This window comes from Pinus tabuliformis, chromosome 4_1, assembly GCF_031772625.1.
Source record: "Pinus tabuliformis cultivar Carrire ecotype Pingquan chromosome 4_1, CPIR1, whole genome shotgun sequence".
In the NCBI taxonomy this organism is placed as follows: domain Eukaryota; kingdom Viridiplantae; phylum Streptophyta; class Pinopsida; order Pinales; family Pinaceae; genus Pinus; species Pinus tabuliformis.
The window spans coordinates 656,077,409-656,095,714 of NC_142303.1; the positions used below are offsets into that span (position 1 = coordinate 656,077,409).

General features: G+C 39.0%; 1 protein-coding gene across 1 annotated transcript; it reads left to right on the plus strand.

Annotated features, from left to right (window-relative positions):
• Positions 1-205: 205 nt before the first annotated feature.
• On the plus strand, positions 206-17,363 carry LOC149177786 (GTP-binding nuclear protein Ran1B-like). The gene is made up of 5 exons (XM_089421889.1): positions 206-459; positions 16,641-16,730; positions 16,840-17,019; positions 17,109-17,186; positions 17,294-17,363. The coding sequence occupies exons 1-5, from the start codon at positions 206-208 to the stop codon at positions 17,361-17,363; spliced, it is 672 nt and encodes a 223-aa protein (XP_089278015.1).
• The last annotated feature ends 943 nt before the right edge of the window (positions 17,364-18,306 follow it).

Here is an 18,306-nt window from a genome sequence, read left to right on the forward strand (position 1 = left end):
CATCAATTAACAATGGAGAATTCCGATGTAACTCAAATCCTTCTTCAAAAAGAAGTATAACTACAAAAAGATCTCCATAGAGAAAGTAGGGATGAAGATTAGTTCTGGAGACAGAAGTCCAGAAATCCTTGGTTATAGGCTGGAGACAAAAATACAAGCTACTTCCATAAGCAAGCTGAAGCATGCAAGCACTTCAAAATAGTAAATGAAATTCTATCAAAACACTGTGATTAAAGATTTTGAAGGCATAAAGCGAGTAGCCCACTCCTTCTTCAAAGATCTTTACTTTGAAGACCCTCCTATCGATTCTCAAGCCTATCCGATTGATCTTATTCCTCACTGTGTTCAAGATTCTGACAATATTATGTTGACTGCTCTGATTAGTATGAATGAGATTAAAGAAGCTTTGGATTACATGGATCCGGATAAAGCCTCGGGCCCTAATGGGTTCACTGCAAGGTTCTACTTGACTTGCTGGCCTACAATTAAAAAATACCTTCTGAGAATGATCCATAAATCTCAGACCTGCAGCAAGATTGGAGGCAGTACCAACTCGGCCTTCCTTGCCTTGATTCTGAAAGACAAAGGTGCCATCGATTTTAGCAGATTCAGGCCCATCTCTTTGTGTAATACAAGTTATAAGCTAATTACAAAAATAATAGCCAACCATATTAAGAAAATTATGTCGGTCGTCATCCCTGAAAACCAAGGAGGATTCATTAAAGGGAAAAAGATTCTTGACAATATTGTGCTGGTGCAAGAAGCAATTCATTCAAGCTGTCATCAAAAAGAGAAAGGCATGGTGATTAAGCTAGATTTGGCAAATACCTTTGACAGGGTGAGACATGATTTCCTATTTTCTGTGATGGAGAAATTTAGCTTCTCAAAAGTTCTCATAACTTGGTGAAAGCTTGCATTGCCTCCCCTTGGATAGCACCTCTGGTTAATGGTCGTTCAACGGAATTTTTCCAGGCCTCGAGGGGGCTAAGACAAGGTTTCCCTTTTTCCTTGCTTCTTTATGCCATTCAAGCTTTGGTGCTCAGCTTCCAGCTAGACTACTGTCAACAAATCCAAACTCTGCTAGGCCTGAGAATGGCTCACAATGTTAAAGACATAAATCATGCCCAGTTTGTTGATGATACATTATTTCTTGGAGGAGCTAGCATAAATTCTGCTAGAATCTTCATGAAGGAGCTGGACATTTATAGGGAGGTTTCGGGCAACAAGATTAACTATCTAAAAAGCACGATCTATGGCTGGAATTGCTCGATAAAAGATTTGACAGACATAACCAGTCTATTAGAAATGGAAAATAACCCTGACCTGGGAGCCATTTAAGTATCTTGGGATCCCAATCTTCAAATCAAATCCTAAGGTAGCTCACTAGATGCCCCTGCTAGACAAGCTAAAACTCAGAATACAAGCTTGGGGAGCCTCATGGTTGAATAATGCTGGGAAGGTAATCCTTATGAAATCTGTTCTCATAAGTCTCCCAGTTTATCAGAACTCCATTCTACTAGCCCCTAAAACCTTTATTAGTAAAGTGGATGGTCTCCTGAGAAGATTTCTATGTGAGGGAGGGAAAAATAATGAAAGAAGGCTCCATTTAGTTAATTGGGACACTATTAAGAAGCCATTCTTGGAAGGAGGTCTCCAAATGCGGGATCTGGCAGCCCAAAATCTTGCTCTGGGCTCCAAGCTCCTTTGGAACATTGTTTCTGGGAATCCTAGTTGGAGCAAGAGAGTTCTGTGGAAAAAATATTTTCATGGGCAACATTTGAGGTGCTTGGACCAGCCTCCTAGAATTTCCAAAGGATCACCAATTTTCAAACTCTATCTCACAACTTTGAAACTTTTCAGTCATAAGCTTTATTGGATCCCAAGTAATGGGAAAAAAATAAAAATTTGGGAAAATTTGATTCTTGGAGATCAACCCTTGAATCAGATGGCATAACTAGAAAATATCAGAGCTTGGCTTCAGGCCAGCAATCTGGAAAACCTTTGGGACATATCCAATTAGAAAAATGAAGTAGAAAGTCTATGGGATGGTTGGAATTTGGGGGAGGTCCCTCATTGACTGGATGGTGAAGCCAATTTATTGTTGGATTTGCTCCAAGGAAAATCTCCCTTAAAGGCCTCTTCTAAGGACAAAAGAGGGTGGGGTTCTCTTTCAGGCTATTACTCAGTAGCAGAAGGTTACAAAAGTATGATGGCTATCCATAGCGTCCCCCTAGAGCCAACTCAATGGAAATTTATTTGGTCTTTTCCTGCTCTCCCCAAAATGGACTTCTTTTGCTGGACTCTGGCGCATAAAAGTATCCTCACTAGAGATAACCTGAGGAAGCGTGGAATGGAAGGTCCCTCCAGGTGCCCTATTTGTGCATTGGATGAAGAAATAGCTAACCACCTATTCTTATTGTGCCCCTTTGCTCAAGAAGTTTGGAAGGGTGTCCTGATGTTAGGACCTGAAAAAATAGAGCTTCCAGGAAATATTCAGGACCTGCTAAGAAACTGGGCCAAGTTATCCTCGTTCTATCTCTCCAAAAAAAGCCTTCTCAAGACTGGTTGGATGTGGATCCCCAAATTCACATGCTAGAAATTGTGGTTGGAGAGGAACAACAAAATATTTAGGGAGGAGAGTTGTAACCCGGTCAGAATTATCAATAAGATCAAAGCTCTGTTGGGGGAGGCCTTAGAAACCAAACCCACCATAAGAAATGGCATGATTTTGGACAATGCGGAAGATCAATGGTTAAAAGAGCTTGTTCCAAATCATCAGAATAGATCCATTCCTCCTGCTAAAGCCCCTTCTCATTGGGAAATTCGTCTGGAAGAACAAGAATTCATCAAATGGAGATCTGCTTTGGATGATCACTGCATATTCTTTGATGGGGCCTCTAAAGGTAACCGAGGAAAGGCAGGTGGCAGGGGAGTTATCTTAAGCCCAGGTGGCTCAACTGAGCTGTGCTTTGCTTAGGGTCTGGGGCATGAAACAAACAACAGAGCAGAGGCTCTTGCTTTGTGGCAGGGTCTAAATCTAGCTATCAAGAGGAATCTCCTCTCCATCTCAGTCTTTCGAGACTCCAGAATAATTATACAAGCTATGAACTCTCAAAAGATCCCTTCTCAGGTGCAGTTAGCCCCCATCCTCAAAAAAATCAGACTACTATTGCCCAAGTTCCACAAAATCTCCTTCTATCATCTTCTAAGGAAGTTAAACTCACAGGCGGACTTGGCAGCCAACCTAGGCTCTCTCAGGAGTAGGAGATCTCTGTTAGTAAATGATGTTGAATCGGACTGCAACATTCCTTAATTTTGGAGTTGTCTGGGCCTCTGTTCCTTTGAGCATTTTGCTAATTCATATTCTCCAGACTTCAGGACTGAACCATTTTGAGCTGGCTGCTGTTAGGAAACACAGACTCATCCACAAGGGAAAATTCAGAACGCAACTGTGGCATTTTTTATCTCTGTTCGTCGTTGGAACTCACTGCTGCATCTGGGTAGGTGTTGGGGAGTTCACAAGGGCCTCTTCAAGGCCAATTTACTACTCTTGGAATTATTGAACACTATATAACACTCCGCCAGACATTTCAAAAAGAAAATGCAGTGATTCTTGGGATGATCCAGCAGTCCGGCACATTAGATCTCCTCTCTGTAAGCTAGGAACTAGAGTTACGTCAGGGAAAGTAAAAGCAACAGAATTTCAAGGCACCATTCTGAAACCAAATCAAGTTCTTTTTCAAGCCTCTATCTACATTCACAGTGTAACTCATTCAACGGACTATTCAAAAGCAAAATCTTCTTTCCCCGCCGACTGTAACAAGGAAATACAGGGTTTCAGTGTTAAAGTCCTTGGCAGCTGATTTGCCGAATTTTAAATAAAAACTAACCGTTTATGTCAAAAAAAGAAAATGCAGAGTAGAGGGCTTAGGGTTTGACACTGCTATGCAACTGGTAGACCTTCATAGACTGCGTCATTCTGCCATTAACCTTCAGCCATAAGGAAACTACAACACAATAAGGAACAACTTTCACGCAATGGAATCCCCTCAAGGGGAGGACATGATGCCTCCCCCAGCTGATACGGAAAACGGCCTGCGACAAATTGAAAATGTTAGGATGGACCATCCAGAAGATACATCAACAGAGAATGAAAATACGCCAATGAATAACAACACAAATGAAGAACCACGACTGACGTCAAACACCTGCAAGCCGGTAGCAATTGACAGACCCAAAATCGAGCTCCCAAGTCAGCGCATCAACACTCAGATCCAGTTTATGAGAGATCATGCTTTGATAGGAAAGTTCATAGGCCTTTGGCCAATGGAGAAAGCTTTGCACAGTTGGATCGCAGCCAAATGGAAGCCAAAAGGGCATATAACACTGCAGTTAGGGCCTAAGGGCTTCTTTACTACCATTTTCAATTGTCTGGAGGACCGAAATAGGGTATTGGATGGAGGACCATATTTTTTCAATGCAGCAGGGTTGTACCTAAGAGGATGGATCAAACGCTTTAACCCGAACAAAGAAGATCTGAGCTGGGCCCCGGTGTGGTTGTGCCTTTATTCTCTCCCTATGGAGTATTGGAACGGAGAATCTTTGCAAGACATTGGGAATGATCTAGGCGAATTCATCGAAGTGGTAGAGGAGACAAAGCTAAAGCGGTACACCTCCTATGCGCAGATCTGTGTATACATGCACCTCAACAAAGCTCTCCCAGGCGCGGTAAGCCTCTACCATGATGATTATGAATGGTTACAAATAATAGATTATGAGAATGTACCATTCCACTGTAAAAAATGCCACGCCCTGGGCCATTTATTCTGAGACTGTCCCTCCAATATGAAATCCACGACCACCCATTCAATGGACAAATTCGACCTGGATGAGTTCACAAAAGTTCCCAATCGCAAAAAGACCCATAAAAAGCCCTCTACCTCAGTCAAAAAACCTATCACCAGCACCTCCTTGCCTTCAACAAGCAACAGCTTTGAAATCCTACTCCAGCCGAAGGTTCATATTTTAGATAATCAGAAACAACCTAAAGCCATTCCTAAGACTTCCGCCCATTCTGCTCCATCAAGCTCAAAGAAAGCCCTCACATCTAAGCAACCCGCAGACACCAAAATGCCCTCTCCTAGTAACATGCAGAAAAGGACTGCTCAGGGTATGGAGGTAGATAGCACTCATATGCAGCTCACAATTGTAGATGATTCAGAGGCAGAGCAGGAAATAGTACAGCACATGGAAGAGGAACCAGAGAGCTTCGACATCGGAGATCTAGATATATTGGGACTTGAACTAGGAGACCAAGTGTAATTCCACAACATTGGATTAGATCCTTGCCAAAGCATGGCCAGGAAGCAAAGAAGTGGTTGTGGAAGCCATGGGAGCCTCAGGAGGGCTAGCCATCGTTTAGGATGATAGAGTTATAACACTTACCAACATACATGCCAGTAAGCACTTTATTCAGGCCAAGTTTCATTTAATAGGGACAAATGTTCATGGACACTTAACTAATGTCTACTTCCCCTAGGAGGCAACAAACAAAGTAGACACACTGAACACCCTAACTCAGATCAACTCAAAAAGATCCCACCCACTTTGGATCATAGGAGGGGACTTCAACATGATTACAAGATTGGAGGAAAAAAGAGGAGGATAGATCAAGTTGGACTATGAAAGCACGCACTTCAAAAACTACATTCATAACAACAGGCTTATAGATATGGAATTCAACAATGGAGTTTATACTTGGAACAACAAGCGTGCAGATGCCCACCAAATTGCATCTCAGTTAGACAGATTCCTGATCTTTGATAATGCAATACATCTTGGCGGGGATCTCTTGGCCTCTATATTACCGCTGTCTAGCTCGGACCATTGGCCCATTAGGCTTTACTGGCAAAGACTGGGAGACAATGTTCGCAGGCCCTTTTGCTTTGAAGCCTTTTGGCTGAATCACCCCGATTTTCATAACCTGATAACAGAGACATGGAGAAATTTCACACCACCAGAAGGCACAAAAATGTACAAGCTCCAATGTCGACCTTTTGATCGCACATGAACCAGAGCTCTCGCGCCCCTGCAACCTCGCCTCTTGCGGCCCTCCGCAGGCCTCCCACCTAGCAGCCCTTGCTGCTGGGCCTCCAGTCTTCATCCTCGGCACCCACGCAGTCGGGCTCTGCCCTCATCCTCCGGCCAGTGCTACAACTGGCTCCCTTCTGGCCTTTCCATGGTTGGGATCGACCCCTCCCAGATGCAAGACAATGAAGACCAGGCTGAGATCTTCACCTCTCTCATTTCTGAAAATGCTACCATCTGAAACAAACCCACAGCTTCAAAGTTCATCAAGAAACTGGTTGACATCCCAGAAATCTCCCTTCCCCCTAGTCTCCCAAGGAAGGCAGCGATCTCTCTAACAGAGAGAGGTCTGGTTGGACAATTTACTGGCCTGTGGCCCTCTCCCAGAGCTATACAGAAATGGGTGGAGCACAACAGGAACGTGAACATCCAAGGAAAAATCGCAATAAGATTTTGTGGAAGGGGTTACTACACATTCCTCTTTGAAACCAAAGAAGACTGGAATCTCGTCTTCAGAAATGGTCCCTACTTCATGGATTCGAGAGGTCTCTATCTGAATAGATAGTCCCCTGACTTCGACCCAGAAATGGATATACCTAATGCAGTCCCAGTTTGGGTTCGCTTGCCCCATCTCCCTCTTCATTGCTGGGGAGATGAATCGGTCAAAGCCATTAGGAACGCTGTCGGAAAATACATCGACAGATGCGAACCAAAGGACAACATGCATGCATGTGCAAGGATCTGTGTTGAATTCGACTTAGGTAAGGGCCTTCCGGAAGCAATCAAGATCAAAGTGGACCAATGGACCCATATTCAGCAACTAGACTACGAACAAATCTCGTTCAAATGTAAGGTATGCCATGAATATGGTCATTTTGCTAATAGGTGTAGTAAACTAAAAGAAAATGAAATGAATGAAAATGCTGAAGCCAGTGAAGACACATGGGAACAAGTAAAAAAAAAGTAAGCAAACCCCAAATAGTCTGGCCCAAAACCAAAGCCTCCCCTAGAAATCCAAGCTGCATCCTTCTCCCCCCCTCCCATCTTGACTCAGCCATTACCCTCTACATCAAACTCCTTCGAATCTTTGGAGGAAGAAGACCCCTCATCCCCCCACTCTCCTCCTGATTCCTAGGAGCACCCTCTCCCTGAAAGCCAATGCCAAGACACTATCGAATCCTCATTGCCTCTTACTATTTCCTCTCAGCCTCTTCTTGATCCTCCCCTCAACAGAATCACCAGAAGCTCATCTAAAGATCACGGGGGTTCTAGTGAACCCTCCAAGAAACCTGGCCCAGGCAGGAAATCTACTAAGCAGCACAGGGATGAGAACGCGCAAAAGGACATAGCAATGGGAACGCAGACACCCATAGAAACTTATATCCTGGGGAAGCATGACAAAAAAGCAATCAACAAGGACCAAGGGGGGCGAGCACCTCCTCGCATACCGCATATCCAATGATGAAAATATTATCTTGGAACATTAGGGGACTTGGGCACCCCTCTAAGGTAGCAACCCTAAGGGATCTTATCATTTCTGAGAAGCCAGGAATTATTATGTTACAAGAAACAAAACAAAACCACAAGGAAATGAATAAAGACATTGAGTAGGAGACATAGTATAGAGGAAGCATTAGTGAGGCAAGAGGAGCCTCAGGAGGAATAGTAACAATTTGGAATCAAGGTATATGGAACTCGCCTCTCTAAAGGAGCACTTAAGCAATAGTATATATGCAAAGGATGTACATTACAAAAGTACATAAAATCCACATTCCATGATCAAGACAACAAAGCACATGCAGTCCTAGAAAGGATCCACTATGATGTTTATGGACCTTTCTCGACAACCTACACTGTCAGACACAAATATTTTGTCACTTTTATTGATGACTTCTCACGGAAGTGTTGGATCTTCTTCACGTGGAATAAAGATGAGACATTCTCTGAGTTCGTAGAATTCAAGACACTAGTTGAAAACAAAGCTAGCAAGAAGGTGAAGGCTCTGTTGTAGAGGCTGCAACACCCTCCAAAATTTTGGCCTGCACTTAAATTTCAGAGCCTACTATGGATATTGTGATCAATCATTCCTTAGTCACTTATTGGTAAGTTGATGATCTCAAGCTCCCCTTTTCGATCTTAAGAGTCATTTATGCTTTTATCTTTACATAGAATGTGTCATCTTTGGGCATGGGGGTAATTGCTTGTCATGCAAAGGGAGGTTTGTTTTGCTTCAAGGGGAAATATTTATGAGAATGAGACATGTTTAACACTCATTTCACACACTCTTACACAAGTGTCACCTTTATCCTCCCAAAGTCTATAATCGAAGCCGCACTTGCTGTAAGCTGCCACAAAGGTTGTTGCATTAAGTGAAGTATGTGTTATATATTCTGGATGGTCTATGTTGTATCGATAAGTTTTCAAGTGTGTGATCGTAGTGAAGTTTTATCACTATTCACATAAGTTCCACTGATCCCACACTTAGCTAAATTTCGGAGTTTCCTTAGCAACCTAGCCTCATCCAACTTTCCTGAACTACACACTTCACATATGTAACCCTCAAGCTTTTCCATTGCTTGTTCGAACCGTGCAATGCACAGAAATCCCAACCTCCCTTACCATTCAAAAATGCGCAGTGGTTTCCTCCAGTGTCCTTCCCTCAGCTGGAACCCACTGTCTCCAAAAACTGTGCAGTTTTGTCCCTTGACTACCCAGTCTGCCTTGCAGCCTGAAATTGCATAGATGTGTCCTCCCAAGGGCCTCATCCCAAGTAGGGCCACGAAGAAAGATGACATGATAGATGACTCTCAAGGAGCTGAGGAGAAAAATAAGCAGACCAAGAAACCCAAGGTATGATAGAATATTAGGACCGCATGAAGACTCCATCTGATGCATAACCCTTTGGAGGCTAGGTATGGAAAACAAAGCACGTCTTTTGAAATACACCTCTTAATGTAGCTTAAAAGTTTGCTTATCATTGTCGTATCATTCCGTCTTCAATGACATTCATGGTTGCAAGAACTGAAAGTCATTCCATGTGTTTGATCTATGTGTCTTGCTCCCTTTCACTTGTTTATTACATAGCTTAGAAGATGAAGAGTATTACCACTTGTTTATTTAAGCTACTGAGGTTGTGACCAACATGATCTTATGACTAACCAGGCATGATGCAAGGCATCCTAAGTGGGATGAAAGATGTTTGATGATATGTATGTAGTCAGTACACTCCTCTGCATTACTCCTTTGCATTAATCCTTGCTTTGTATCTTGCATGTACCCTCACCGCTTGTCAGATTTGGCTACCTGCTGCCAATAGTCTCTTAGCTCTTTCCTGACAAAGCAGGTGAAGGAATTTCCTTCAACCTGATTTCTTCAAGGCTCTTCATAGAAATTATAGAGCTAAGAGAAGGAGATGTGGAATCTCACTATCAAACTCTTGAAAATACTTTGCATGTTCGAATATATCCAAACAATTAAGCTACCACTCAACAACATTGTCAATCTTGGAAGACTCAAGAAAGATCACATCTCTAGATATTATAAACTTCTTATTCACTTCATCATAGAGATGGTATGCTTTGGAGGTATGAGTACCCAAAGAAGATACATTTGTGACTCCTTGCACTGAGTTTTTTATCTGTTCCTTAGGTATGAAGGCATAATATGAGGAACCAAAAACCCTGGGATGCCTCACCGAAGGAATGTGGCCATACCTCATAGGGAGTCTTGTTTCTAATAGCAAGAGTTGGACACCTATTATTTATATACACAACACATAGAACCACATCAGCCCAAAACCTTATGAACTTAACATGTGAACTATGCCAAGTTCATAGTGAAAGTAATACATTCCAATGAACTATGTGTTGAAAAATGCAGAAAAAAATTCTCAATTTGATATTTCCTTGATTAAATTGAAAAAATTCAAATTTCCACATCAACAGGCAACTTGGATGATGTTAAATTGTGTGACATGGCTTGTGTCACCTAGTTTACTAAATAAATTCGAGTTGGAGGAGTTAGAGTTCAGTTCTGCATATGCGATTGCTAACTTGTGGCAATAAAGGTCAATTATCTCAGGTTGTTGTCAGTTAAAGTAGTTCTAACTTTTGGAGGAACTAGTGGAAGGTCATTTAAGCAGTGGGACTTCAGTCAAACTTGGTGATCATCTAGTTAACTGATCAATCAAACCAAAATAGTTGGGGCATGAAGAGAAGTCAAGTCCCCTAAAATTGGTGGAGATTCAAAGGTAGTTTTAATTTCTTGTAGCTCACACAGTTGCAAGAACTTGCTATAACCATAGTGGAGGAGGTGGCTTGATTAGGAGCTTCTTGTGAAATTAGAGAGCGAATGATTGTTGGTAGCATTAATAGCCTACCAACAATTTGTTTTGCACCACACTTCAATGTTTTGGGCATGGTTTTTGAGGGTGGATATTTTTTTTATGCTTTTTGGTCATGCACATCCTCACTAAGTATCTTGGGAGGTCTGTAATAGTTCCTTGCATGCACATCCTCACTAAATATCTTTTGGGATGTTTGTACTAGGTCCTTGTAAATTTCTGTTTGCCAAGGCTTAACTACTTATGATTTTAGGTTCTCACAACAATTTGACAGTTTATAGCACTTTCCAAATCACCATTCCTGAAAGGATCCAACAAAACGACTTCAGAGGAAGATGAGAAGGGAAAACTCTAATTAAAACTAGCCTAGAACTAGTGGAATTGGTTGGTCCCAATGGTTTTAGAGTTGTACTAGTCTAGTTTGGTGGTTCAGATTGGCTAAGGTCAGTCTTGTATTGAACTGACCTTAAAACACCAAATTCACTAGTTCTCTAATAAACTAACCAATTCTGAAGAATGTAGTGCAACATAGCTAATGACCACCAAATAATAATTTTTTAATAAAAAAATACTAAAAAGGAAAAAAAAAATTATTAACTCGAGGGCCCTACAAAACCTAACCCTAGTAATTAATGGTAATATTTAATTTTTAAAGTTAAAGTAAAAGTTGACATTCTCCTTATCTTTCCTTTTTGAAAAGGAAAGATAAGGATAATGTTAGCTTTTACTTAAATTTTTAATATTAACATTAATTGTTTCGAGTTGTTTCAGAGTGGTTCCAACTTCATTCAATTTTGAGAAAGTCAAATTTTAGATCCCATTCAAAACTTAGTGGTTATTGTTTGAACCGCTTCTTTATAATGAGTCCTAGACTTTGACTTCCAATTCTTCAGGTGCAGTTATTGCATAATCATATTCCTCGTGAGACTTTGCAGCAGAAGTTGATCTTTAATCCATTGCAAGCACTTGACCTAGCATAGGGAACCATCAGCTACCCCTCTCAAGATGGTCCCATAGCCCCTCAAGAGCTATCCATCAAGAGCTATACAATACAAAAGAACCACTAGCATATGTAGTGTTGATTTCGGTTGTCCCCGGTTCATATGGTGTTACATATTCTCCCTCGCAGGTATGGGCGCCCACGAGATCATCAAATAAATCGGCCCTCTCATCCCATTCGTGGATTTCCTGTCAATCACCACATCTCAACATGCAATCAATGCATTAGTTATAATCATAGTATCAAAGAAATAGTCCAGATGCCAACACTTTCATTTCATCCTAATAACATAAAGTGATTGTTATCAAAACATTTTGAATAGTAAAGATCTGCATACTCTTGAATGTCATAAAATTTGCATGCAATTACCCCATGTTTCACATCATAAAATACTCTCATAAGTTATAACATCAACATATCAGCATCAAGGATATATCATGACATCTCATAATAAATGAACCACATGTCAATTTACATCATGATCCCTATGCATATCATATCCATCATGAGAATTCAACATCATTATCATAACAAATAAATAAATAAGCACCACATATACATCGTTAACCTCTCATTAGAACTATATACAATTACCACATACCATCATATCACGAAACATCGTTAATATGAGAATCATCTCAATACTTATCAAATATAGAACAACAATACACTATAAGCATTCTTATCATGAATTAATTTCATTTACTTGTATAAACAGTTCAACATCCCTCTAGGATCTATGTGAGGATGTGGTCCAACCCTGAACAGGATTATGTTATCCCATGAGTACTATTAGTGTCATGTTTTCATCAAGGTACCAATTACTTTTTCAATATACATTTCTTGTTCTTTCTATTAGGAAGTTAACCATTACATCATAGGTATACTCATCTAAGTACATCATTAAATTTCAAATGAGTCTCATCATCTTGAGCCTTAACCTCTTGTCGAATATTCTTCCTTCCCCAAGGACATTTGAGTCAAATTCAATGTTAAGATATTATCGTTTGTACAATCATTTAAATCATCAATATCATGTTAAAATTCCATGATCACTATACATATTGTGCTTATCCAAATGGAACACATACATGAGGTCATCCTTATTTAAGTCTTAGGTTATGCTTAATCCACCTGCATGAAGGCTTAATCCATTGTTATGCTTCCATTGTAGCCCAGTAGGTCAAGATACTTGGCTCTTACTAGAGCAGCTTGGGTTCAAGTCCCCACAATTGAAATGATGTGCTTGTTGTCCCCTAGTGATTTATCCATCACTTGCATGATTTTCATTGTGAATTTTGGCTTATCTCATCAGGTTCCCACTTGATATCTTTTATCATAGATTCATCCATCTTCAAGTTAGACTACGGATTCTTCCACCTTAATTTTCACTCATTAAATCTTTAGTTTATAGTTTGAAATGCTTGGAACCACTACCACAATTACCATCCATGAATGATTTCGTATGCCTAATATGTTTGACAATAAATTCTTTATCGATAATCAATTTACACTTAAATTTCTTATTAACTCAAAATACCACACACACAATATATTAAAAAAAATAATAATATAAATATTCACACTTCCAATAAATAATAAAGTAAAATAACAACTTATCAATTTCAACATAATATTTTAATATTAAATAAAAAAAATTCAATTTTTATTACTCATTTCAACATAATACTTTAATAATAATTAAACAAATTTAAGCTCTATTATCTAATTTATTAAATGACTAAATCCACATTATATAAATTCCTTCTCATTCCTTAAAACTTGGTGAGTCATTTTTATACTATACTTAATACATGTTTTATATAATATAAAATAACACTCATTATATATATATATATATATATATATATATATATATATATATATATATATATATATATAAACCTTAACTTATAATTTTCAAATTTAATTTAAATATATTTCCATAATACCACATCCTATAAATCCTATTTTTTCTAATAAAAAATTATAGTCATCCATAAATATTAATTATAACCTCAACCCATTATATACTTTATGTTAACGAGTTATATGAATTACATGGTGTCCATTATATTGTTTTAATATTAATGTATATGTATATTATCACTTCCGTTAAATATAAGCACTAATTTTAATAACCTTAATGCATTAAGGTTAACACATGAAACCTATTAAGTTTTTTTCTTTAAAAACTCGTCTTGCCTTAAAGCAGCCTCTCCATCTCTCATCTTTCACATTCTCCCGTGTGCCCGACACCTCTTTTCTCTCTGCCTTATTATCATATATCTCTTAATGACATCAGCGTTGTGATGTTTATTACTTGTATCGTTCTACGTGGAGAATTCACCAATATGGCAGATAAATAATTTGGCATTTAGCAAATTGGCGGGGTTTATAAAACAACATTTTTTTTATCACTAGTTTTGTCTCTCTTATTTACTTTTTCTTAGCGAATTCCTATAAGTGGTTTTGTTGAGTCTATTTTTGACGCTCATGGCAGTTTTGATTCGGCTTTTGGAAGTACTCTGGACTTTGACTAAATCACATTTTGGGGCTCGTCTTAGCATAAACATCATGCATATGATGCTTCTGAGGTTTCGTCGATCTTGAGGATGCGAAAATGTTCACCGTTGATTGCTTTAAGCATATGGAGGAGGATTAACTAGATTTGCCTTCATAAGTGAATATTTGCCACTAATGCAACCAATGTTTTCGCCAATGTAATAAACACAACACTCCAAGAGAGGGTATAAGGATTATTTCCACGTAGAAAATCTTAGTCAACACAATATGAATTATGTAATTCCCCAACGCCACAACCTGAACAACGAGTGACGATACATAGCAAAACATGTATTGCAATAAAATTTATTATGAAAGCATAAGCTCCCCAGGAAAATATCATATAGAAGTAGGATAAAGCATTTAATGTTGACGTTTCCTTATCTGCATTGGCTTTTGGAAAACCTACAGTTAGGGCGTTTGGAATTATTTTCTGGCCTCTAAAGCGGTTACGAGGCAAACGAGCCCCTGGCCTCGCCAGACATCTGGTTAAGACCACAATCTCATGATGTACTATCATAACCCATTTCTCAAGAATAAGATATATATATATATATATATATATATATATATATATATATATATATATATATATATATATATATAGATATATATATATATATATATATATATATATATATATATATATATATATATATATATATATAGTCATAAGGTTTTACATACCCGGGATTACCATTTGGAATTATATATACAATTTCGTATGATTCATTTACCTTATGTCACTTTATGCACGTCAATTGTCATACAGGTATGCTTTAAGGGATTGGTGTACTGCTTTTTAACTTTAATAAAAATCTCTGTAATATGGTTTGGACGCATGTTAACCACACAACAATGGTTCCAGGGGTAACTACACGTTTTCCCTTTAGCCATCACGTGGCACCCCATATCCATTATTGTGAGAATTATCTCATGCTCTGCTTCGTATTGTACGAGGCCGGTAGGCTGTCCAGTCTTTTTGCCTTGCATCAACGGTGGAGGGCACACTTCGTAATCCAATGGTGGTAGATCGTCTCCGTGGGCTGTCGCCTAAACTAACGCTTGCCTTGGGTGATGGGATCATTTTTTTGGGAACTTTCTCTGCGGCTTTGCTCTGGTTCAGTCCATGCATTCCGTCTCAGAGAGCCTAGCTCGCAGACCCTATTCAAATGCTGGAGGATTTGTTTCCAAACCCTTCAGGTAGATAACCGCACAATGTCTTGTTCCTTCTGTAACCTTTTGGCTATGTGTTCTTTTCGATTTACTGATAAACTTCTCGATTATGCTCATGCATCATGCGTCTACAGGGTTATTCGGCAATGGGGTCCTCCTACAGCACTGGAATGAGTGTTGTTCATTCGTTGGCTGGAGTTTTCTTTAGTGGTAAGTGTCTTGGCAAGCATGAGGATAAATTCCTTGAGTTTTTGTTTTACTGCAGTTTGCATTACTTCTATTGTTGTCTAACATGTGCTATTCGGGTTGCTCCTTGTACAGATTAGGCACCCGTTCCTCACACGGCCTAAAGACTAAGGAAAACCCCACCCTCGTTCTGTTCCGAGTTCCAGGTATGGGGAATCCTACCGGCCGCGGCTATGTCTGTTTTGCTTCAGAGTTTTTCTTGTGTTTAGAGGAGGGTAACCCTCTAGGTCACCTTTATTTTTGATTGAACCAGGGTGGGGAGGGTTATTCATTCCCTCCAGGCTCTAGTTACCATGGACATGACAAATGTAATTTTAGACTCTTGAATTTGGATGTCCGACTGCAATTCCTCTACTCGGACAATTGTAACTATATATATATTTTAACACACACTTGTGCTTATTTTGCTCACGGCATATTAGGCTCCTTGTTTACTGGACTATAATTTATTGTGAGGGTATACTACTTTTAACGACATAATATTTTTTCCTCGTTTGTGCTTGTTTAAAGGTTACCGCACCGCGGCCTTTCTGTACAGGAATTTGTACTCGTTTTTGTTTTATGAGTTCATAGTATTGCACAGCTTTTATCTATGTCACGTTTTTTGTTTGGTTTAGCTGCACATTCCTATACAGTTTATATGATGTTTTATGTAATTGACTGAAGAGGGTCTTATCCCCTAAGCTTACAACCTCCCTTGTTGAGAGGGTCTGAACCCTGCCCCTCAATTACAGTGTTCTTTTGAATTAATTCTTGATTGCTTCCAGGTTATTAATACTTGTATGCTGGAAAGAGTTAAAACACAGACAAGATAATAACCCTACCAACCTGCTGTTCCATTCTATTCCAAACCCAGTTTTCCTTTTTGGGTGTTCCATTTGGCTTAGATAATGTCCACAGAGCAGGTCTCTAGCTGCGCCACTCTGCTTTTTGGCCTTCCTTATTACAGAGGAAATGCTCTACCGCATCTTAACACAACCTGCAATAATATCTGCCTTAGATTAGGGTCGATACAGTTTGTAGCAAGCAGACGTTGTTTTATTTATTTTTTTCTAATTATATACACCTATGTCTCTTAAAGAAAGGGGCTCGGCCCAAAGGCTGCAAGCCATTACTGAGTAATGCTGGTCTTGAGTTGATTCCATTCACTCGTCTAATTTCGGGTCTGCCTAAGCATTTACTTGTTTCCTTCTTATTTACTGATTGGGATTTTCTTTGTTGCAGTATTCATGGGCAATGTGAAGTTATCATGTTTGATGTTACTGCACGATTGACTTACAAGAATGTCCCAACGTGGCACAGAGATATTTGCAGGTATCTCTTTTACAAAGGGGTTGGATCTCTAAGTAGAAATGAAGGTTCCTTAATTGTGTGGTGGCACAACTGCCTGAATTGATTAGCTAAATATCTTTGTGAATTTCAGGGTGTGTGAGAACATTCCTATTGTTCTTTGTGGAAACAAGGTTGATGTGAAGAATAGGCAAGTAAAAGATAAACAAGTTACTTTTCATAGAAAGAAGAATCTTCAGTACTATGAGATATCTGCAAAAAGTAACTACAACTTTGAGAAGCCATTCCTATACTTGGCATGGAAGCTCTCAGGGTGAGCCTTTAATCTAGTTTCTGATGCTCCCTAATATGAATGTTATATTAAAAAATTTGCATTGATTCTATAATGGGTTATTTTTATAGGGATCCAAACCTTCATTTTGTGGAGTCACCTGCTCTTGCTCCTCCTGAGGTTCAGATAGACTTTGCAACCCAGCAACAATAAGTAGAATGCTATTTTCTTAGTATTTTTTGTTAACTTTTATTGAAATAATTTTTTCCATTTCTAAAAGATTGAAACTTTGGCTTACAATCTTTTATGTTGTCAGGTATGAGGCAGAACTTGTAGCATCTGTGGCCCAACCCCTTCCAGATGACGATGATGATGCTTTTGAATAGCTTTGTTAAGATGCTTTTGCATATTTAGGGATTGGCGGATTCAATTAGTTTTGTATCATTGGATTTTGCTCTTGAGTTCTGACATTTAATTCTGATTTGTATTTGGGGCTTAGAATAGCATTATCACATCTCTCTATACGTGATTTGGGTACTGTGCAGATGTTTTCATTAGTGGAGTTGGCTAAGATATCTTAGTTCAACTCCATTACAGAGCTATTTTTATATGCTAAGATAGTTTTTTTCGTTATATACTCTTGCACATTTTGCACAAAAACTTTTTGTACTCTTCAAATATTTCAAGAATGCTCAAGTGCCTTTCGTTGTGTACTGTTGGGGGAAATGCTAGTTGTGATGATTGTTGCTTGTAATATATTATGGCTTGTTAAAACTTTCTCTGAAAATTCTAGCTATGTCTGAGGATTTATTTTAACTCTGAAATTGGTTTACATAGTTGATAACTATGGCTATCAAGCCTTCCTGGGTATTCTTGTGGGTATGTTGTCTGTCGAACACATAAAGGTATCTCCATTTCATTAATTGGGCTCTCGATTTATTTCTACATAAACATTTGCATTGTCTAAATCTAAATTCGTTTCCATTCAACAATCTACAGATTCTTCTTTAACAATAGTAAAATTGGGAGATGGAACGCTTATCAAAGCTAAGGTAGCATCTTAAATCCAAACTTCTGACTCCCATTTGAAGTAGATATTAAAGCTTTATAAGATGGCACACTATTGAAAAGTTGACAGTAATTAAATATGCTGGCTAGACATTGCATTTATAAATGGGTGGCCATGTTAAGCTCATGTCATATATCTCGCTGCAATTTTATTTTTTTTAATATATACATATACACAGCTATATAATTACCAACACATAGACATGCTTTATAAGGTTGACGGTCATGTATGATGTGTACATAATTGTCAACACATGAGTT

Coding starts and splice junctions, on each gene's coding strand:
- LOC149177786 (XM_089421889.1), top strand. CDS start 206: ATGAAATTCTATCAAAACACTGTGATTAAAGATTTTGAAGGCATAAAG. Junction 460..16,640: donor CCTAATGGGTTCACTGCAAG/GTTCTACTTGAC, acceptor TCTTTGTTGCAG/TATTCATGGGCAATGTGAAG. Junction 16,731..16,839: donor TGGCACAGAGATATTTGCAG/GTATCTCTTTTA, acceptor TGTGAATTTCAG/GGTGTGTGAGAACATTCCTA.